Here is a 21,980-nt window from a genome sequence, read left to right as displayed (position 1 = left end):
AACCCATGCAAATACCAACCATCAACAGCTCCCACACTCTCATCCAGTCTCATTCCCAACCCATCCATTCCCCTCGCAATCCCGGTCAAGACCAAGTACAAAGAACCCGCCAAGCTTGACGTCAAAACGCCCGAAACCCGCCGAGTGGCTGGCATCAAGGTTACGGAAACGCGCCGAATGCACGCGGACGGATCCTGTGATCACCAGCCGCTGCCCGAGATGCCAGATATAATTCTGCAGAGTTTAATCCAACCGGAAGGCGTGTCACGGGCTTATCTCTGGCCACTCGGCTGCGAGAATACTCCGATTCGGTGCATTTCTGGATGTAGCTGTAGTCAAGGTGCATTTTGAATCGTGCAGCTGGCAAGTCTGAATGTTTGGTTTGATCTGGGCGGTTTTAGATTCTGGGTAGATGGCAGGCTGTATAAATTGGTGTGGATCCTGGCGGAGTTCTTCTCGTGTTTTATCGGCACAGAGCAGTGTTCCCTATGAGCACGAGCATGATGAACACGGTATCTGAAGAGCAGACGACCATCACCCCGAAGTATGCCCCTGAGTGGCCCGCAACATTTGATGATGTTGGTGTCAAACAATGGGTCCACGACTACTACAGCGCGATCGATAACAAGGAGGCGTCACCCCAGGCTGTTGTCGATCTCTTCACCGACGATGCTGTGATCGAGCTGGGCAGACGGCGTATCGATCGAGCGAGTGAGTGGGCTCCATTCAGGATAAAATCAGGTCCTATCATACTATCATGCTGATTCGATTCGTCGATAGCCATGCTCCGAGCCAGTCGGTCCTCTTGGGATGACGCCGAGTCCAGACAGCATAACCCCCAGTACGCCTATCCGCTGGGAAACGACACCTATCTGATCGAGGGCAGCGCCACATATGTGTACAAGAGCGGCCGGAGTATGACGTTCGAGTGGTGTGGAAAGCTGCATCTGGTGAGAAACGACGACAAGTGGAAGATAGATTACTACAGAACATATTTTGCCACGGAGTATTGATCCGGATGTTGACTGAGAATGGTCTCATTCATCTGTGATCTTTCGGGAATCATTGGCTTTTAGCAAAGAAATTGAAACTTTTAGTAGAAGCAATGGAACTTCTGGACTCATGCGATATGGAAGAGATGCTCATGTAGACTCACCTTGTGTACATGCCGTCCTTCGGCTGGTAGCTAGGCAAAATTGCCGAGGATCCGCGCACATCCGAGTGCTGCATTAATTGCCAGGGCTGTGCAGATTAGTCAGGTATACTCGGATGTGATTCTCCATCATGAGCCAATTCTGAGCGCGTCTCCTGATGATCAACCATTATAATCCATCTGGCTCTCCCAGCAAGTCACGTCGGTAAATCACGGAGGCGTTCTCGGCAGCCTAGTCCCTGCAACATCAGCAGCATCGCCCCGATGAGACGCCGGACGCGACGCAGTGTTTTCCACCTGGCCGTCTTCGTCGGGATCCTCGGCCTCATCCTCTTCCTCAATCGACCACCTTCCCCCGGTCGGTCTTTCGCTTGGACCACCGTCTCCTATGTGACTACTTCTGCCCGCCTCCCCGAGGCTCGGGGCGTGTGTCCAGGCCTAACGGAGACGGACAAGCCCGCCCTGGTCGTGTCGCGAATCAGAAGTGATGACTCCGGGTGGCTCGCGCCACTGGCGGAACAATATCATCTCTGTGTGTACACAGCAGACGCACCATCGGACCCTCGTAGTACGCATCTGCAGATGCCCGCGAATCGGGGCCACGAGGCAATGGGGTATTTGACCTTCCTAATTGACAATTATGCCCGTCTCCCTGCCGCGGGGATGGTGTTTGTGCATGGTTCCCGTTGGGCCTGGCACAACGATGCACCAGATTACGACAACGCAGCGCTGCTCGCGGCATTGAACGTCTCTGCAGCTATGGCACCCTGGGGCTACCACAATCTCCGCTGCGACTGGAGCGTTAGCACCTGCTCTCCCAAGACGCCCGCCCAGGGCAGCTTGGAGCTATCGCTGCAGTCGGTACTCGAGCCGTGGAGCGCCCGGACGGCCTCCGATGTCGCTTTGCCGGGCGCGTTGGCCTCGCTTTTTAGCAAGGACCAGGTTAGCCTAAATTTGGAGGGTGCTCGGGTCCTCCTCGGTCGGAACGATGCGGTACGGGCACAGTGTTGCGCACAGTTCGTTGTCAGCCGAGAGAGCGTCTGGCAGCACACACGGGATGAGTATGTTGCGCTACGGCAATGGCTGCTTGATGGCAGCGACGACAGCCGACACAGTCCTTCCCCGGCGAACCGTCGAGCAGCGCCGCGGGATGACCGTATCGCGGGTCGCATTTTATCGTACGTGTGGCACATTCTGTTTATCAAGCATGAGGCCCTGCGGTCGGAGGGATCTGCGGCAATTAACCTGGACCGACTGAACACGGCTGGCTGTCCGCGGGCGGATGAATGCTACTGTCGTCTATATGGCCGGTGCAATCTGGACTGGTGCACGGCTGAGAGTTGCCATGGGCAGTATCAGTTGCCTCCAGATTTCAAGGTGCCGGCGTGGGTGACTGAGAGGGGGCAGACGTGAAGGGGGTCAAGTGGTAAAGAGATGTATAGAAGAGTAGGACAATGAATACCCTCGTTACATATTGGAAGAAAAGACCTTAGCGTTTGTAACGAATGACAGGACTGCCGGGCCTAAGGCTTGAACAATTTCCATTCTCAGGCACTAAGGACAAAATGGCTCAGGCTTCGCGGCAGCAAGACCGCCAGGCACCCAGGCAATGAACGGTTGCCCGGCAATTGTCTTTCTCTTTCTCCCTTCCATCCATGGCTCACCCAGAGCATCCCTGTTTACCCCCAGGCGTCTTTCAATCTAAACCGACGATCCGTGTCTCTCAACGACCCACTGCGGGGTATTCACGCAGGCCATCCCCATTCCTTTCTCCGCAGAAGCATCTTTCCAATCTCTTCCTGCGAACGCTAGCCAAGCCTGCAACTGGAGGACGGGCTGCATATTAGACGGTACTCAGGTGCCGAGTAAGTGAGGCGGTTCGGCATTTCGTCCTAACAACGTATACTATACTATACTAACATGTGTTCCAACCCTTTCAGATAACCATCTACGGCATTCCGTTACACGGACAACTAGACGATCTCGCGGCATCTTCTCTTGCCAAGAGTAATTGATTAAGACAGCAGTTGCATGATCGGTGGCAGGATCTTGAACGTCCATTCGAGCATGCGAAGGAGTACAACCGAGTCCGCTGTCCTTAAAAAATCTTCCAAAATATGCTATCAACCGACTGATCGGCCCAGATATCGCCGATGTATGCTCGAGGTATGATACCAAGCCAAGGACCTACCGAGGCACCTTGGCCGGCCCGCTCCCACCTGCCGTGATCTTCTGCCGGCCCAGATAAACTTTGTCACCCCTGCCCACCCCGGCTTTTCAGAGGTTTGTCTGGGGTAAAAACAACGCATGTGGACTTCCGACCAATCAACCACCGACCAGTGCATGTCTCGGAGAGAGGATTGAGGTTACGACGAGGAGGCAGCTCGTCAGGCGGATTGTAAGTGCGGGGTGAAGATCACAAGTGTTCCTCTGGAACCAATTTCGAAGCCGCCCAAAGCGTCCCGCAATGCTAATTCTGTGGATGAAGACAGTACGGAAATTCTGCTGATCATCGCCTATAAAATGGGAGAGTTCTGCTCCTTCATCTTCCGTGGTTTGTACCACAGCGCTTCATACTTCTTCTGTTGCGTCGTTCCTGTTTGGACGTACATTATGAAGGTGGCAAATCTCCTTACGCTTACGGTATTGCCTGGAGCAGCATTGGCTGGCACAGACCCCTTCCAGTCACGGTGCAACTCATTCCAGAGCGAAATCGACATCGCCAATGTCACGGTCAGATCCGTCGCGTATGTTGCTGCTGGACAGAATGTCTCCCAGGCGGAGGTTGCCCCCGTGTGTAAAGCGTCCGTCCAAGCCAGTGTCGACTTCTGTAGGGTGACGATGAACATCTCGACGTCGGACCGAAGTCACCTCTGGGCCGAGGCCTGGTTCCCAAGGAACTACACTGGTCGCTTTGTGAGCACCGGCAATGGTGGCCTAGCGGGATGTAAGTGCTCATTGCTGGATTTTCGATTTATCCGAAGCGTGAAGACGAAGAAACATGCTAATACATCGCAGGTGTCCAGGAACAGGACCTTGACTTTGCGGCCCAATTTGGCTTCGCTACCGTGGGAACCAACGCCGGACACGACGGAGACACGGCCAAATATTTTTACAACAACTCGGAGGTCCTTGCTGACTTTGCGTATCGTTCGGTGCACGTGGGGACTGTGGTTGCCAAGCAGTTGACCAAGTTGTTCTATGAAGAGGGATACAACTACTCTTACTATCTGGGTTGCTCTACCGGAGGCCGCCAGGGCTATCAGCAGGTTCAGCGGTTCCCCGATGACTATGACGGGGTGATCGCGGGCTCTGCCGCCATGAACTTTGTCAATCTTATCAACTGGGGTGCTTTTCTCTGGAAAGCTACAGGCTCCACCGATGATCCGGACTTCATCTCCCCGGCCCTCTGGTCGGTGATCCACGACGAGATCGTGCGTCAATGCGATCCGGTGGATGGGGCTATCGATGGGATCATCGAGGACCCAGATTTCTGCGCCCCGGTTATTGAAATGTTGATCTGCAACGGAACCACCAACGACACCTCCTGTATCACCGGAGCCCAAGCCGCGATGGTCAACCGTGCCCTGAGTGACTTCTATGGACCCGATGGGAAAGTGTACTACCCTCGTCTCAACTACGGGGCGGAGGCAGATTCAGCCAACGTTTACTTCACTGGTTCGATGTACAGCCGCACGGAAGAATGGTACCGCTACGTGGTCTACAACGACACGACCTGGAACTCCAGCCAATGGACGCTGGACAGTGCCAAGCTGGCCTTGGAGCAGAACCCATTCAACATCCAGGCTTTCGACCCCAACATCACCGCATTCCGGGACCGTGGTGGTAAGCTCCTATCCTATCACGGCACGCAGGATCCCATCATCAGCTCGACTGACAGCAAGCTCTACTACCGGCGGGTGGCGAATGCCTTGAATGCTGGTCCTTCAGAGCTCGATGACTTTTATCGGTTCTTCCAGATCTCCGGCATGGGCCACTGTGGTGATGGCGTTGGAGCTTCCTATATCGGACAGGCATCCGGTACATACACGTCGAAGGCGCCGCAGATCAACCTTCTTCGCACGATGGTGGACTGGGTGGAAAATGGCAAGGCCCCGGAATACATGCCGGGCAACAAACTGAGTGCGAACGGGTCGATTGAGTATATGCGCAGGCACTGTCGCTACCCCCGACACAACATCCACACGGGGCCTGGCAACTACACCGACCCGAATTCGTGGACTTGTGTGTAGATCAAACTCATCAAGTGAAGTTAGAAGTACATAAGTGTTTTCGCTGTACATGGTTGATGCCGGCTGTATGCCCTCGACATAGCGGTGTGGCTTTAGTGTGCATAGAGACGCATGTGGGCCATTGAATCCTCCATGATGAGAAAAGAAATGTAAATAAACAAAGATCATATCACGCCATGTGTTATCAGCCACCGTAAGCTGTTGCTGAGGGAGAAAATGTGGCTGCGACCGGAGCGGATCGAACCGCCGGGTGCTGTCAGCCTGAGGCCATGGTTTATCTTGCTGCCTGGACGGTCAGGCTGGGAGCCCGATTGATTGGAGATCACGTGGTGCTTGTTGCAGCAAGTGGGGCAATCGGCCCGGATTCCGCTGATTCAGCATGCCAAGACAGTCAATCATCATCAGGCTGAGCAGAAGAGTACTCGTCGCACCGCCAACCCACCCTCGGCCACAGCTCAATGAATCGGTCACTTTTGTATGTGATTCCCATATAAAACATATTTTCAGATAATCTTAATAACTCAACCACTATAGTCCGGAGCCTTGATATCTTGATATAGAAATATAGCTAGAATCTTAAACTTATATATACTAGAATATTTCTAACATTAAATCCTGAATTCTAATTCATATTAGCAAAAAACTAAAAAGTAGTCTATAAGTCAAGCACGAAATCAAGTATATCTATAATCTGATATAATTTTCTAAATTTTTTTCTGTATTTAGTAGTAAATAATATAAATATAAAATCTATATCAAAATTTGAAAACTACAGCTCTTGTAATGGTTGAGTTATTAAAGATTTTCTAATAGTATCTTTTATATGGGAATCACATATAAAAGTGACCGATTCATTGAGCCGAGGAGATTCGTCGAGCTTGAAAGGGTGGGTTGGCGGCGCGACGAGTATCCCCAGAGATTCATCCTCATTCCTCCCTCACTATGATCTATACACGCTGGCAGTCAGGAGTATCCTGGTAATATTTTCAATCAATTTTACAATGAGATCATTTCCACCGTGGACTGCAATGTATCCTGCATTTGGGTTTGGCTAAGCCACGATGAGTGCTTGTTGGGAAGCTTAGCCCGGTCGGGCATTGCCATTGGCAATGTGTCACTGGGATGATGAAATGTTCCTTGCATGCATCAAGTGCTCCCAGTCGGTTACCACGGCCTCTGCCATACTGCCACTGCTCCGACCCATCCCGATGTTGGGACCGGGTCAGCCTTGTCTGTATTGGAGGTATAAAAATAGATGTTGCTGCCAGATGAATCAGTCTTCCAGAACTCTACTAGCATTAACTATTGATATTACTGGTGGTAGTCATAGATAGTCTTCGGCTAATTATTGTCTCTAAGTGCCAGATTGTGTCTATCCACTGGAGGCAATATATATACCCGCCATCACCCCAAACGGCTACAACAACAGACTAGTGGTCATTCCTCCAAAAATAGCATCATGTATGAACTCTACAGACTGTGTTGGTACTGTACATATGTAGTATGCACAGCTCTTCTCTCTAACACAGAGACGCTCACTCCTATCAATGGATCGATATGTTGATGTCAAATGTCCGAATATGCATGAGACATGGAAGTGACGGAGCGCCACGCCCATGGGAGATCCGCCCGGAGTGGAGCCGGCCAAGTCGAACGCTGGGAACGCAGACAATCGTAGTTCGTTGCCCACCACATGGTGCATCCAGAGTAGTACTGTGTACGGAAGACAATTTATCCCATTCATTTCGTTTGGAAGGATTGCTCCATCAGTGCCAAGAATACGAACTCTACCGGGTCTTGACTGGAAATTAAAGCCAGACCGAGGAAATATAAGAAGGCAGGAAGGACAGCCTCATGGCATCCCCTGACAGGCGTCTGTGGAAGTGCCTCAGGAAGCCTGGCATCCGGTTGCTGCCTGGGGCGGGTGATGATTGGCCACTTCGCCTGACACGGACACACTAACCGGGCGGGCACAACGTTGCTGCTGCTGCTGCTGCTGCTGCTGCGCTGCTAATTGCTGACCTGACGGGGGTGACTCATGGCTGAAGATGAAACCAGTCTGCCTTGGATCTGTCACTTTCTAGCCGGGCCATCCAACAAGAAACGAAGGTGAAGTAAATCCGTCATGATGATTGATGGAATTTCCTAGTCCTCCCTCGTGGCATTGTCTTTCCACATTTCTCAGGCAGCGAGGTCTCCTTTTCTTTCCTTCTAAAAGGAGTAATAATGGACAGGAATTGCCGGAAATGGAATTTTGCGTGGGCAACTCCACTGTGGGTCCGCCAACTCCCCACTAGCTGATTGAAACCAATACAAGGTCAGCCAGCCTCGCTTGGCCGGAACATCTCTCGGGCCGGGGTCCACGGGCTGCGCGTCTTTTCGGAGAAGGACATGTCCGTCTGCTGCTTTCTCTCCCAAACTCGCATGGCGGTTCGGTCTTAACTCTTAGCTATGATAGTCGCTCGGGCTAAATCGCCGCTAGTAGGCATCCTCATTCTTGGGTCCAATGGGATGCCTCCGGCTGTCGTCATCCACTGGAGCCGATCCGGGAACCATGACAGTCCGCCGAATTTTCTCGACGCCCGGCTTCAACGCCTGCTCTGCTCCCCCTCAGCGTCGTCGTCGCCGTCGTCGTGGTCGTCGCAATCATCGTACTCTACCACCAGAGTATAGGAAAGCCCCTCTGGACCCTTTCCTTCCTCCTCCGGTCAACTTCAAGGGACACTGGGGCATGAGCCAGCTTTAAATATCGGCGGTCGACCATGGATGCCCCTCGACGGTTATCCCCCGGATAAGGATTTTTACTCCAGTGGAGCCGGCCTGCTGACGACAAAGATCTCAACGCACACGCTACTTTCTCATTTCCTGTGCACCGCCCAGCGTGGCTATAGTCCTGGGCTGCATCGTTCCTGACGGGCCAAATCCCTCCCCCCCTCTCGCGACGGACAGCCTCATCCGCGGGCTTATTCTGGTATCCCCCCGGACCGCCAGATCATATCGCACCGTAACCATGGCCGCTGTCCAAGTATCGCCACATCCCTCCCAAGGCTTAGACTTTGGTCCCCCGCCATCTCGTCTTCTTATTTGCTCTGGCCCGTAGCTACTCGACCCCCCTATATATAGTTCTTGGGCACGTATCCAATGATCCATGGGTGCTCCACTCCTCTAGCAGCTGGGCTGTCGGGTTTATCAAGGCCCTAGTCCAATCCCAAGGCGTTACCGTTGCCTGGTGCCGTTGTCGTCTCCAGCCTTTTTTCCCTTGGCCCTTTTTTTCTCCTGGGGGGCTCCTGTTTATTTTTGTGCCTCTAATTTGCGGTGTTATTTTTGGGATTCTCTTTGCCCAGCCCCAGAACCTCCCTAGAACCCTCGTCATCTTCTTTCCTTTCCCCGTGGCCTCAAAAGACCCTCTCGACGCATTCCCAGGCCATCCCATCTTCAACCTTCAAGATGGGTACGCCAAATTACTCGGCACATTCGCCCCGGGAGAGCGAGAGCAGCTACTTCTCCCATGCGTCTCCTTCTCAAGCGGTGAGTATCCGTTTAGGTGTCCGGCCGTTTGCCTGTTGCTAATCTTGATAGCATCCACCCTACCACGCGGATGAACCTGAACACGACGAGCAGGAACAATCGCTGCTGCAGCGCAACACCTCCAGTCATTATGGCACCCCTTTCGATGATCCCGCCGTCTCGACCGATTCCCTGCGGCGGTACACCTTGCACGACTCCGGGCCGTCGGTCTTTGCCGCACCCCCCTATCAAGAATCCGAAGGAGCCTCCGACATCTACAATGCTCGGAGCAATGGCGACAAAGCCTCTCGCGAGGGCAGTCGCGCGGGTGCCCTTCGCCGATATGGAACGAGAAAGATCAACCTGGTGCAGGGTTCCGTCCTGAGTGTCGATTACCCCGTGCCGAGTGCCATTCAGAACGCTATTCAACCCCAATACCGGGACGCCGAGGAGGCCTTTTCCGAGGAATTCACGCACATGAGATGTAGGTGCTGCGCGACCTGGCGACGCCCATTGACCGGCTGACCCAGGAATTTAGATACGGCCGCCACCTGTGATCCGGATGACTTTACGCTGCGCAATGGATACAATCTCCGGCCGGCGATTTACAACCGGCACACCGAGTTGCTGATTGCCATCACCTACTATAACGAAGACAAGGTGTTGACCGCGCGTACTCTGCACGGTGTGATGCAGAACATTCGCGATATCGTCAACTTGAAGAAATCCGAGTTCTGGAACAAGGGTGGCCCTGCCTGGCAGAAGATCGTCGTCTGTCTGGTCTTTGACGGTATCGAGCCTTGCGACAAAAACACGCTGGATGTGTTGGCGACCATCGGTATCTACCAGGATGGAGTGATGAAGAAGGACGTTGATGGGCGAGAAACCGTCGCCCACGTTGTAAGTGCTGTCGCGCATTGCCCTTGCATCCGAGGCCCGAGACCACGGGGTGAAGCGAATGAAGCGAGACTGACCGCCACAGTTCGAATATACCACTCAACTGTCCGTCACTCCCACGCAGCAGTTGATCCGCCCCCAGGGTACTGAGACGACCAACCTGCCCCCCGTGCAGATGATTTTTTGCTTGAAGCAGAAGAACAGCAAGAAGATCAATTCCCACCGTTGGCTGTTCAACGCCTTTGGTCGAATTCTCAACCCGGAAGTCGTCATCCTGCTGGATGCCGGTACCAAGCCCGGCCACAAGTCTCTCCTCGCTTTGTGGGAGGCCTTTTACAATGACAAAACTCTTGGTGGAGCCTGTGGTGAGATCCACGCCATGTTGGGTCAAGGCTGGCGCAAGGTCCTCAACCCTCTTGTCGCCGCTCAGAACTTCGAGTATAAGATTTCCAATATTCTCGATAAACCTCTAGAAAGTGCCTTCGGTTATGTCAGTGTCTTGCCCGGTGCATTCTCTGCCTATCGTTATCGCGCCATCATGGGTCGGCCGCTGGAGCAGTACTTCCACGGTGACCACACGCTCTCGAAACGTCTCGGAAAGAAGGGTATTGACGGCATGAATATTTTCAAAAAGAACATGTTCTTGGCCGAAGATCGTATTCTTTGCTTCGAATTGGTGGCCAAGGCCGGTTTCAAGTGGCATCTCAGTTACGTCAAGGCCTCCAAGGGTGAGACCGATGTTCCCGAGGGCGCGGCCGAATTCATCAGTCAAAGAAGACGTTGGTTAAACGGTTCGTTTGCTGCCGGTTTGTATTCCATCATGCATTTCGGTCGTATCTATCGCAGTGGCCACAGCATCATCCGCATGTTCTTCCTGCACATCCAGATGATCTACAACGTCTGCCAACTGATCATGACCTGGTTCTCCCTCGGTACGTTCCTAATCCCTTTTTGGGGCAATGACTAAACTGTGTCTAGCTTCCTACTGGCTTACTAGTTCCGTCATTATGGACCTGGTCGGTACACCTAGCAAGAGTAACAAGGAGAAAGGTTGGCCCTTTGGAAACGAGGCATCGCCCATTGTGAACAACTTTGTCAAATACGGTTATGTCTGGGTTCTTGTGCTGCAATTCATGATGGCTCTGGGTAATAGGCCGAAGGGGTAAGCGACCTGCATTGATTGATCAAATGAGATCGACTGACCATCCACAGTGTGAAAATCCCTTACCTCCTGTCTTACCTCTACTTCTCCCTGGTTCAGTTGTACGTGCTCATCCTGTCATTCTACCTGGTGGTGGGCGCCTTCAACGGTGGCATGATGGACTTCAACTTCGACGAAAGCGTGGGCACGTTCTTGGCATCCTTCTTCAGCTCCAGCGGTGGTGGTATCGTCCTGATCGCCTTGGTTTCGACCTACGGTATCTACATCATTGCCAGTGTGCTGTACATGGACCCCTGGCATATTCTGACCAGTTCCTGGGCCTACTTCTTGGGTATGACGACCTCGATCAACATTCTGATGGTGTACGCCTTCTGCAACTGGCACGATGTCTCGTGGGGTACCAAGGGATCGGACAAGGCGGAAGCGCTGCCCTCGGCACAGACCAAGAAGGACGACGACAACAAGCAGAACTTCATTGAAGAAATCGACAAGCCGCAGGCCGATATCGACAGTCAATTCGAGGCGACGGTGAAGCGCGCGTTGACGCCGTGGATCGAGCCGGAAGAAGAGGGAGGCAAGAGTCTGGACGATGCCTACCGAAACTTCCGTACCGTTTTGGTGTGCCTGTGGGTGTTTAGTAACTTGTTGGTGACGTTGTTGATTACTGCTACTGGTGTTGACAAGATGTGTTTGACTGTATGCCCCCCCTCCCCCATAAGTAACCGGGAACAGACAACTAACGGATATAGAACACTTCTACCACCCGTACCTCCTGGTACTTCGAGGTGATTCTGTGGATCACGGCCGGTCTGTCACTGTTCCGCTTCATCGGATCATTATACTTCCTGGGTCGCTCTGGTATCCTGTGCTGTGTGTCCCGGCGTTAAGCCCGTCGCCTCGCCAGCCACGTTGCATGGCTGTGTGCCGTACAACAGTGATGCATTGTCGGAGCAACCAACCTGCATGATTATGTCGTGTTATCCAGCGCCTGGTTCATGGGACTGTACATTTATGGCCAATGCTGTGTTGATTTTTTCCTTTTTCTTCTTGTTTCTTTCCTATGCAATGATAATAATAGAGCGAGTTGATATATACCTATATATATATATATATAGTCAGTGTCTGTCTGGGATCGATTTGACTGATATATTACTACTACTAGCGGAGATGAATACTAAGAACTAAATGACATGATTGATTTCTCGGACCATAAGCATAAGCATACGTAACATCACCACCCCCATACCATCTCCCTCCTAATCAATCCCCCCTCTCCCTCTTCACCTCCCCATCCAACCCCCCACCCCATTCACATTCACATTCCCATTCAACTGATCCATAACCCCCTCCCTAACCAACCCCCTCACCACCTCCCTCACCCCTCCCCCCGGATCCCTCTCCACCTGATCCCAAACCCTACTCTCGAGTTCCACACACCCCCTCACCAACCCCACCATCCGTCGTCCCAGCGCCTTCACCTCCGCATTCATCTCCATGGCCTGGGTGCGTAGCTTCTGGACCTCGAGGGCTAGTTCCATGGTTGAAATGAGGTGCGCGTCGGTGGCTTTTTCGGCGTGTTGGAGGAGGGTTATGGCTGTGGTTGTCCAGGGGGGTTGTTGGTTGGTGGTGGAGGTGGGGGTAGATTCGAGTTCGAGTTCGGTGATTAGGGATTTGAGGGTTGTGAGGAGGTGGGTTTTTGTTTGCGTGGTTGGTGAGGTGGGGGTTGTTGTGGTTGTGGTGAGGCGTTTTGGGGCCCGAGTTGGGGAGATGAGGGGGGTTGGAGAGGCGGAGCGTTTTTTGATGGTTCGAGTGGGTTTGGTGTTGGTGGTGGTAGTGGGGGAGGAATAAGGGTTGGAGACGAGGCTCATGGCGCTGGGGTAGATGGGTGAGAAGCTGGAGGGGTTGTCTTCGGTTTTCATTTTGGTGAGTGGGTTTGGTGTTGGTGGGTAGAGAAGGTGGGAAAGTGTTTGGTATGTGTTTTGGAGATGAGAGATGAGGAAGAAGAAGAAGGAAGAGAAGAGAAGAAGGAAGAGAAGAGAAGAGAAGACCTAAATTTAAATGCATGATCAAGTGAACAAAGAAACAGGCCGAGACAAAAAGTGATGTGAATTCATTCACTGCTCAATGACAGCTACCGTGCCTTTCACAGATTGGTCCCGAGTTGAAAGGGTGGTGTGAAGGAGATCTCCACCAGAATGATATTCCTCTATCTATATCTATTCCATTGAACTATCTAGCAGTGCGAGCATACTGAGAGAGCATCATGACACTGGACGTGGATCGTGTCCCCCAGCCCACCACCAGCCCACACCCCGAACCAAGTACAGATTTGGCCGTTGTTCCAGGTTGGCTTCCATCATTTCGCTTCGCCACTCAGTGGTCGTTAAATCTGGAGACAACGCTCTCCATGGCTGATCGAGTAAGCCCCAGTCTACAAGCCGGTCATGATCCCAGAACACATATCCTCGTCGGCGGAGCTGTTGCGTGTCCTCCCCTCCGACCCAGTCATATCTGGCCAGTCTTGCATGTGCCCATCGCCAGGCCTCAGCTGGACCCGAATCAAATCCAGGAGGTTCCACCTCCTGTAACCCTTGGATCTGTTCCAAGGTGAGATCGTTGTACCACAGAGCACTGCCCGGCTGGGCACCACAGATGTTTGGGAGCAATTCAGCAAGAGAGGAGATGAAGGGCTTGCCGAGAAGCTTCGGGGCGAGTAACTGATAACGTTCTGCATATGTAGGGGCCGCGAGGACTCTTCCCAGGAAGACGAGGCCGTGGGCCAGCTAGCCGCGGTCAGCATCGAACCGACAGGAGGAAACAAGGAACAACAACTCACTAGAGTTCCTATAGGAGATGGGCGATCCATGTGGCATGCCTCGCCGGAAACGTACCAGATCCCCTCGTCGGACCACTCCGTCTCACGCTCAGCTATCTCGCGAAAAGCTGGACTCAATCAGCATTCATCAGCTGACGGTACCAGAGACCGAGATAACCTACGCCTGGCAATTGTGCGGAAGAGAAAGTCACAGACGGACATCAACTGCTCCACCTCCCATACGGGATAGTGCCGGTAGTGGATGTTCCATTGCTCGGCGAGGCGAAAGTCCGGCGATGGCTTGTTGAACCCAGCTCGGGGTTCTCTCATCCGGAACAGGTGCTGGTGTATCTCGAAGCGGTAAAAAGACCTGGCCGTTCGACACTCTTCAGTGTACGAGGGAGAGACTGAGGATGGGAAGCCTATGAAGAACATCTGGGATAGCGCCGTGGAGAGAAATTCCGAGGTGAAAGCGTGCACCTGCCGGTGTAGCGTCTGCATCGAAAAAGCGGTTTTGACGGTCAGTCGGAACGAGGGGGGAATCTGGCGAGACTTGTGCTCGTCCAGGATGGAAAGCACTCGTTCGCGCGTCCATGGATCGGCCTCGATGGTGGATGCGTTAAAGGCAAGGATGGCATCCGGCAATAGCTCGGGAGGGATAGTATGCGACAGGATCTGATGCAAGATATACTCCTTGTGCTCGGTGAAAGCGGATGATAAGGCAGGATGGGCAAAGACAGTCGATTGCAGCGTCTCGAGATCCGGAAGATGGCAGAGAATGGCTTGAGTGATCTCCAAGGGCAAGGTGCACAAGAAGGGTCTGCCCATCGGATATGATCGCGGAGACGCTTAAATATATATGATAATACTTGGTATAAAGAACAATGTTGCTGGATGGGGTCAGTATACCAGTTAAGACAAGTGGGCATCGTCGTTCGATAGTCAAGTGCTTGGCAGGGGAGGTGGTACCGGCCATCTGGTCTCGAGGCAGGAGCTCCCTTCTTGCACTCTACCCATCATTATTATTACATCGGCCATGAGTTGCAAGTCGTCCATAATTATGTGCCAAGAACATATCTAGAATTGAGAGGAGCGTTTATTGGATGATGTGGAACATGCCCACGATTAGTATCATTTGCACCCTTAGGGCTAGTTGAGAGCAAAACGTAGTCCGTTCTTTACAGGATGAATCTAATCCCATACTTAGCTAGTAAGGGCTAGTCACAGTATCGGAAACTGCAGAATATCACAAGGAACCTCCCTGCATTATATCGGAGGATATCACCTCCAAGAGGCGAATTCCGATGACGCAACAGGCAGATCCGGTCTATATAAACCCCATCATTCCCTGGATCTTTAGCATTCAAACCAACTAACAAGATCACATCCTTTTGCACAGTTTATCTCCACCGCTATGCGGCGCAGCATACAGAAAGTCCAAACACACCATTTACAGACACTTAATAACAAGACCAACAACAATGTACACCCAGAAACAGGCCAGTGCCTGACCTTCATTTTCGTACATGGGTTCCCAGTCGGCTACCACTGAGGTCCTACAGCCTGAGGGCCATGTATCTACTGCCTCTCTCAGTGATGAGGATGAAGAAACACATCCTTGACCCTCTCTGCGAGAGGCTCGCACTTCTTGATTGAGACAAGTGGTATAAAGCCATTGAATCGAATACCTGAGTCTGCTATAACGAAACATGGGAAGAAGTACCACGAGACCCGCTGAAGGGAAGAGACATCTCCTTACCATAAAGTGGTGTTTGAAGAGAAAACTGACTGCTGAGGTGAAATAAAACGGTATGAACCGGACTGGTTGCTCGCAGATTTACGGACGGATTTCAATCTACTCTATCAGAAGAATTCCTACAGTCTGCACCTTTTGCATGCAATCAAACATCACAACTTCGGTTACTGCAAACGATTCATCAAAATATTATACCAAAGCACACGTACCTGGAACTAGAACACTGATAATATACATTGCGACCAAACCCATATCAACAAAGACGTCTCGTCTCAGTTTCTGACACTTAGACACTCTATCTATTGTCTTAGACTTCACCCTCTACAGAGGATGGTATCTTCCATCAAGGCCATTGAATGGTCCCCTATCTTCTTCACCGGTTAGATGGGTCATCAAGGCAACTACAAGTATGACCTGTCTGGTTCTCCACGCCGCACAACGCCGACCACGATGCCTGTTATAACAATGTCCTAACTTACAACCATTAATTTCTGAACGGGTTTCTATATCATCCCCAACGCGAAATACAACCACTGTGGAACATCACCATGACGGACATACAAAGTATCATTTCACAGCCATGTCAAATATCCACATGATATCCCAATCCACGGTCATGGTTTCTTAACAAGTGCAGCATGGAAGAAGCCATGTATCCAAGCATGGCCATACTGGAAGCGAGCTTGAACATTCGGCTTCCACGGCTGTCACCAAGCGTCATCTATGATTTATACCCGGATGCTTCGCTGCTTCGATACTTGGATGAAACGTGAATCATCCATCAAGAAGTATAATTGTGGCGAATATAGTGGCAGGTTTTGACAACCTGGTTCTACGATTTGTCACTATGAGTTACTCGTCCGGTGGACGTTACTACCCTTTTCCCGATCCAAGGACTGGACTGATCGAGAAGCTCCTCAATATCATTCCTGCCGGCGCCTCCCACTCACAGAGAAATGCGATCTTAATACTAGGAAATATCCGCCGCAGAGTTTTCCAAGAACAAGAAGAAATTCCCTTGAATATCCGATTGGAAAGACAAGATACTCCCTCAATCCCTATGGATTAATGTGATCTCATGAAGCTATTACAACCTACATGTCCCGCTCCGGACTGGTGGCAACGGATATGGGTGGGTGGTTGTTGTCCGGAGCGAAGAAGAAGAAAGGACAATATATAGTGGGAAGGGAGCGATTGAAGGGCTTAGATTCATATTTATATCATGATAGGATAGAAGACAGGAATTGATTCTATGTGGTATAAGGGGAGGAGATGAGATGGGGTTTTGGTGTGGGTTGGCGTTTCTACTATCTTGGGTTGGTGGTTGGATTGGTGGTATTTGGGAGGATATTGATTCGTCGGAGATGATAGTGGGAATTGTATGGAGGAGTCGGACAACTGGTTAAGTCATACACACAAAAAAGGATAATGTGTGATTTGTGTCTACGTTCTAAACTTAGAAGTGCTCACGCGCATAGTCCGACCGGCTGTTTAAATAACAATCCACACACCCATTCATTATAACACACCCATTCTGCCAAGTCCCTTTATAATCCGCCGAGACGCGTGAGCGGATACTGACATTGACACCGACACTGACATGACACATATAAATTTTGAATGGATTCTGGATTAAAACTGCGTACAGTACTCTCTAATCCTTTAAAAATACTTCCCGGTCGTACAGTGTACAAAAACCACCCGTGTAAAAGCCCACCGTGTGACCATCTGCCTACTCGTATTACTCAACCAGGGATAGATCGAGCTGACGTTACCAACCCAACCCAATCAGCGAATATAACAGCAACCAGCAAACAGCCACGGCGCTAATGCCAGCCAAAGTGTGGCACTGGCAGGAAGCTTGTCTGGTCCAACACGGGCGAAAAGGGGGTTGTTTCTTTGCCTCCGCCCACCCACCCACTGGATTTGCCTCGGAAGGTTCCGAGACCGGATGCTTTGTTCGTGGACGGACCGGCGTAGGCAGCCATGTTTAGGTTCTGCAGAAATGAGGATCAAGTTGAGTGGATGGCTATATTTTACGTGCAGTTTGGGTGGTGGGAGAAATACAGATGATTGCGTGGTCAGCCTTATAGGGCGCAACGGATTCCGCGGATCCCTTCCCACGGCCTACACGGCCTACACGGCCTACAGGTACAACGAGATCGATAGCTTGAAACCCGGCTGCCTACGGGTCTACTCCGTCTTCTCCATTGGTTGGTCGTTTGGGGTTACTTACATATCTTCTTCTTCCCGGTCTCCCCCATTCCCCCTCTTACCTCATCATTTGCTCCCTAGATTGAGAACAGACTTACAGTTAGTCATTCATTCCTTACGATCAGTTCAGATTCCCTCGCTGGGACCCCCATCATGCGCCTTCGCTCTCTTTGTGTGACGGGCATCTGGCTGGCCAGCTGTGCTGCCAGCCCTGTCCCGGATCATCCTGGTGACGGTACCCAGACGGCTTTGCAGACAGCGCCCGTGGTGACCGGCCATGAGATCCATATTCCTTGTGCAAAAGGCCCCGGGCCCGAGAGCAACCAGGAGGACCCATACCTGGTACGTGCGCCCCCCAGAACTCAGTCGGATTGAACGACACACTGATATACAGCTAGGCGATGAAATTCCGGACTGAAAGCAATGCCCTCTTCGCCAACGATGTCTCCATTTTCCCAGCCTCATACCCAATGCACCTGCCTGCGACCCGGCACCAGGGTCCCGGCCAGGGTGTGGAGGATGTGCTGCTGCAATATGCCGTGAATATCGATTACATTCGTCCGCATCTGGATACTTTGGTGCAAGAAGTCTACCAGGTGGAGGTCAAACTCTTCGATGTGTCTGGTCGCCCCGCCACCACCGATATTGTGACCGTTCGACTGTCCCGGCAGCAGGAGGGGGAGTTGTACATCTCCCAGATCACGGTGGACCCACTCCCTCAGTACCATGATGCTCACGGGGATGGCAACCGTCTCTGGCATGTCAAATACTGGAAGATGATCATGGCCAAGTACCAGGCCTGGCGACAGACGAAAGGGCACGGACAGTTGCAGCCCGCGATGCTATCGCACGAAGCCAAAGAAAACCAGCCAATGCCGACCGACGATAAGGCTCACACCCCGGAAGGGTCTAGTCCGGCTGATAGAGCAGAGACCGTGTCTCCGTTTCGGGTGTTTGGCGTAGACAGGTCTCCCCGACCGGCTGTGTTGCGTCCCAGTGGTCACCATCGAGACTTCTGGCGACTCGTCGTCCCTGCTATTTTCCCGGCACTTCTGGGGGCGATGGCCGGCCTGGTGGTGTGCATGACGGGCCTGGTGGTGTGGAAGATAGTTGCGTGTACATGTGTCCGGATGCAGGGTCGGAGATGTCGGAGGGCCGGGGGCTGCCAGCTGGAGAGACGCGTCTGGTCGGAGAAGCAGCGGTTGTTAGATGAGATCAGCTGATAACCTATCTACCTAGGGGTATCTATCTCAGGCCAGCCTGTTGGGGTCCGACGCGATATTAATTCGTGGGGGCTGAGCTGCTGTTCCTGGCCAGTCCGAATGTATAGCAATGATTCCTGCGACATGCCAATAATTGCAGCAATTATTTTTGATCGACCACTAGTAGGCCATAGCAGTCTGGGTGGGTAACTGTCGTGAAACCGAGGGAGTCAGGATGGGATTCTAGACCGGTTGGGGGCGGGTGAGCATCCTACGGGGGCTGAGCAGAATCCTAGTAGTAGTCTAGTCCATAATAATTAGTTCTTATCGATTTCAAAGGGAAATCAAATGGTTGAGTAGTGCACCGCCCACCATCCTTTGTAGCAACCTGAGACTGCCTAAGAGAAAGACCGAGCCGTTGCTGGCATTCCGAATTCCGAGCGAGATTGGCCAGAACACAGCAGGGGATCCGCTCAAGAGTGGTTGTTGCTGCTGCCTAGGACGTGTTGTTAGCGTAGCCACAACGCAGCAGCGCCCATCACTGCGTCATCGCTGCCCCTCAAACCGGTCCTCCGTGCATCTGTCACGGCGGCCACTGAAACCAGATACATAGTAGAACTGGTTCACATCTGTGTCGATCATGGTGAAGAAACCTGATTGGTGTTGACCACTCGTCAGTCAATGCAGGGCTGGCGATACGCCGAGACACCACAGCAAGAGGGGGAATGGAGATGGACGGGATGAAACCAGATGACCCACGGGCGGAGAGCCCGGCTACACAATGTTCCACCGGGAAGCCAACACCCAGTATCATTGGACAAGCCTTCTTGGGAAGCTTAATCAAAGCTTAGCTGACCGCCAGTGGAACCCCTCCTGGCGGCTATCCATTGGCCCTTTCGCACCGTCGAAGATGAACGGAAATTGAAGGGGCTTGGCAGTCTCTGGAAGGGGCAGGAATCGTCGGGTCCCTGAGCCACACCGCACATGCCTGATGCCACATCCACTTTGCAGGGCTGAGCCAGTGATGTCACTCCCTCTGCTTCCCGATGCAAGAATAGTAACGAGGACCACCTCCACCGCAGGTCGGCTAAAGGATGCGGCGGTGATGAGGGATGACAGCTGAGCAGGAGTGGTCCCCATCGTGGCCCAACGGTGAGGTCATCCATCGGTTGGAGTCTCCTCTAGGGCTGACGCCCTGGGCCGCCGAGACCCCAGATTTGAAGGCCAACTGATAAATACATTGCTGGGGCCCGCCCGGTGTCTGTTCTTTCTTTTGTTTCTTTCTCATTCAGATACCCGCCCACTTCCGGTCATACCATACCATCGCTTTTAACCATACCATACCACAACTACAACACATCCACATCCACATCCACATCCACATCCACATTTAAATCCACACTTCATCATGTTCGGCTGGTTCAAGTCTTCCAACCAGGAGTCCGCTCCCGTCCAGAACACCTGGAACCCCAACACCTTGACCATGCAGCAGCCCTCGGCTCCGGAGGCTCCTGTCACCGAGCAGGTCGTTACCGGTCAACCCGTACGTCACTTCCTACCACATACATCTATATCTCATTACTAATATTTCCCAGGGTCAGCAGGAAACCATGCAAATGAACCTTCGTGGTGGTGGTGAGGGTGAGGATGTCTGCTGTGGCGTGTATGTTTCCATCCTTTCCCTTTCTGTTTCCCTCTCAACTAAAACTAACCTTGAACAGTTGCGCCGGTCTCTGCTGCTTCGAGTGCTGCGAATGCTGCTGCTAGACAGACATTCAATAGATCACGACCTGCGATTGACGTCCAATGTACTGTTAATATTTTATGAGTCTGTCATGTCTTTTAGCCTGATGGTGGAATGATACACCTGGAAGGGGAACATCCATATTTTACAATTTAATCGTTATGATACCGCTCTCACTTCTTCCCGTTTTCCTGCATTTTTATTCCTTCCATTTGATATTTTCTCGTTCGCTTATTGTTTTTTTCTTTCATTTGTCTAAACTTCTGCATAGAGTCTGGTATAGACGTGACTTCCTTACCTTTGATTGAATTAGATCTTGCAGGTATCACCACATCAATCTAGAATGAAATAAAGTAGATTCTATCTACATGATCGCATCCACTACGAACCCTCACTACTTATCTATTACCTTACAATACCTAGCATCCGACAGATAGATATTTTATTCCATCCAGCCCAGTCCCAATACAATACGTAAACTACGAAATCCCCTCCCCATTCAATCAAAAGTTCACCCACCCACCTATCTACATAGTACATCTACATCCACATAGATTCATACCCCACTCCTATATCTTATAATCTATTTTCTCTATGCCGTATACCTGATACATTCCGGGAAAACTGTATATATAATAACGTGAGTATATCCAGCCCAAGTTGCTGACCAGATAGCTCCAGCCTGATTAAGTGTTCAATATAATTGACTGTGGAAAGTAAGGTAAGTATTATGAATGAAATCATTGGAAGATGGATATTCTGTAGAGAGGTGGGGTTTCAGTGAGGGAGGTTTGATACTATGAGTGGATTACTTGTCAGGTTGATACCTGTAAGGAAGTGAGTCCTTACAAGGGTCGTTGCCCACCTCCTCCCAGGGTGTACTTGAGCATATAGGGGATTCTAGGGGTCCCCAGAGTATCTGCGGGTAATGATGGCCTGATGGTCTTGTCTTGACTTTTTCCCCTAGAAGAGTTCATTACCATACCCCCCGGCTTGATTGGTTCTAGAGAATGGGATTGAAAAATGAAAGAGAAATGGATCTTTACTAGACAGATAGATAGATATATACATTGCATGATATGAGGTCTTAAGATACTGCGTGAACTGTGTGGAATATTCCTACAAACTAGATCCCTCATCTCTATGAAGACTTATAAACACACCATAATGCTACATCCTAGCACAAGGCTCCCTACCTACATATCCACCCTTTCAGCCAAGTAAGCCCTGATTGGCGATGATTGCACGCACTGCAGGTAGCTTCCGTCCTTCTCCCG

The 21,980-nt window shown here is 51.5% G+C and overlaps 8 protein-coding genes across 8 annotated transcripts; 6 read left to right on the top strand and 2 right to left on the bottom strand.

Moving 5' to 3' along the window:
* Nucleotides 1–488: 488 nt before the first annotated feature.
* On the top strand, nucleotides 489–1,013 carry BO94DRAFT_584410 (nuclear transport factor 2 family protein; the record flags this gene model as incomplete). The annotated part of the gene is made up of 2 exons (XM_025615624.1): nucleotides 489–711; nucleotides 781–1,013. 2 exons carry the CDS (start codon nucleotides 489–491, stop codon nucleotides 1,011–1,013), a joined length of 456 nt encoding a protein of 151 aa, XP_025468778.1.
* Nucleotides 1,014–1,281: 268 nt separating this feature from the next.
* Nucleotides 1,282–3,053, top strand: BO94DRAFT_23989 (DUF3431 domain-containing protein). Its single transcript, XM_025606361.1, has one exon. The coding sequence runs from the start codon at nucleotides 1,418–1,420 to the stop codon at nucleotides 2,564–2,566; it is 1,149 nt and encodes a 382-aa protein (XP_025468777.1). The 5' UTR covers nucleotides 1,282–1,417; the 3' UTR covers nucleotides 2,567–3,053.
* A 713-nt stretch (nucleotides 3,054–3,766) lies between these two features.
* BO94DRAFT_545150 (tannase/feruloyl esterase family alpha/beta hydrolase) lies at nucleotides 3,767–5,406 on the top strand (the record flags this gene model as incomplete). The annotated part of the gene is made up of 2 exons (XM_025613220.1): nucleotides 3,767–4,100; nucleotides 4,172–5,406. 2 exons carry the CDS (start codon nucleotides 3,767–3,769, stop codon nucleotides 5,404–5,406), a joined length of 1,569 nt encoding a protein of 522 aa, XP_025468776.1.
* A 3,317-nt stretch (nucleotides 5,407–8,723) lies between these two features.
* On the top strand, nucleotides 8,724–12,178 carry chsC (chitin synthase C). The gene is made up of 7 exons (XM_025611417.1): nucleotides 8,724–8,934; nucleotides 8,986–9,397; nucleotides 9,452–9,813; nucleotides 9,896–10,742; nucleotides 10,789–10,972; nucleotides 11,023–11,668; nucleotides 11,722–12,178. Exons 1-7 carry the CDS (start codon nucleotides 8,854–8,856, stop codon nucleotides 11,857–11,859), a joined length of 2,670 nt encoding a protein of 889 aa, XP_025468775.1. The 5' UTR covers nucleotides 8,724–8,853; the 3' UTR covers nucleotides 11,860–12,178.
* A 74-nt stretch (nucleotides 12,179–12,252) lies between these two features.
* On the bottom strand, nucleotides 12,253–12,931 carry BO94DRAFT_574160 (uncharacterized protein; the record flags this gene model as incomplete). Its single annotated transcript, XM_025615007.1, has 1 exon — nucleotides 12,253–12,931. The coding sequence occupies exon 1, from the start codon at nucleotides 12,889–12,891 to the stop codon at nucleotides 12,253–12,255; it is 639 nt and encodes a 212-aa protein (XP_025468774.1). The 5' UTR covers nucleotides 12,892–12,931.
* A 302-nt stretch (nucleotides 12,932–13,233) lies between these two features.
* BO94DRAFT_593208 (uncharacterized protein) lies at nucleotides 13,234–14,615 on the bottom strand (the record flags this gene model as incomplete). The annotated part of the gene is made up of 3 exons (XM_025616169.1): nucleotides 13,234–13,755; nucleotides 13,809–13,915; nucleotides 13,970–14,615. The coding sequence occupies 3 exons, from the start codon at nucleotides 14,613–14,615 to the stop codon at nucleotides 13,234–13,236; spliced, it is 1,275 nt and encodes a 424-aa protein (XP_025468773.1).
* A 3,196-nt stretch (nucleotides 14,616–17,811) lies between these two features.
* BO94DRAFT_533883 (uncharacterized protein) lies at nucleotides 17,812–19,288 on the top strand. Its single transcript, XM_025611416.1, has 2 exons — nucleotides 17,812–18,099; nucleotides 18,156–19,288. Exons 1-2 carry the CDS (start codon nucleotides 17,911–17,913, stop codon nucleotides 18,978–18,980), a joined length of 1,014 nt encoding a protein of 337 aa, XP_025468772.1. The 5' UTR covers nucleotides 17,812–17,910; the 3' UTR covers nucleotides 18,981–19,288.
* A 742-nt stretch (nucleotides 19,289–20,030) lies between these two features.
* Nucleotides 20,031–20,761, top strand: BO94DRAFT_533882 (uncharacterized protein). Its single transcript, XM_025611415.1, has 3 exons — nucleotides 20,031–20,502; nucleotides 20,555–20,622; nucleotides 20,681–20,761. Exons 1-3 carry the CDS (start codon nucleotides 20,368–20,370, stop codon nucleotides 20,724–20,726), a joined length of 249 nt encoding a protein of 82 aa, XP_025468771.1. The 5' UTR covers nucleotides 20,031–20,367; the 3' UTR covers nucleotides 20,727–20,761.
* Nucleotides 20,762–21,980: the final 1,219 nt, after the last annotated feature.

The sequence above is a fragment of the Aspergillus sclerotioniger genome, assembly GCF_003184525.1.
Source record: "Aspergillus sclerotioniger CBS 115572 chromosome Unknown BO94scaffold_10, whole genome shotgun sequence".
NCBI classification, from domain to species: domain Eukaryota; kingdom Fungi; phylum Ascomycota; class Eurotiomycetes; order Eurotiales; family Aspergillaceae; genus Aspergillus; species Aspergillus sclerotioniger.
Note: the sequence above shows the minus strand (reverse complement) of the source record. Positions and strands in the feature narration are given on the sequence as shown.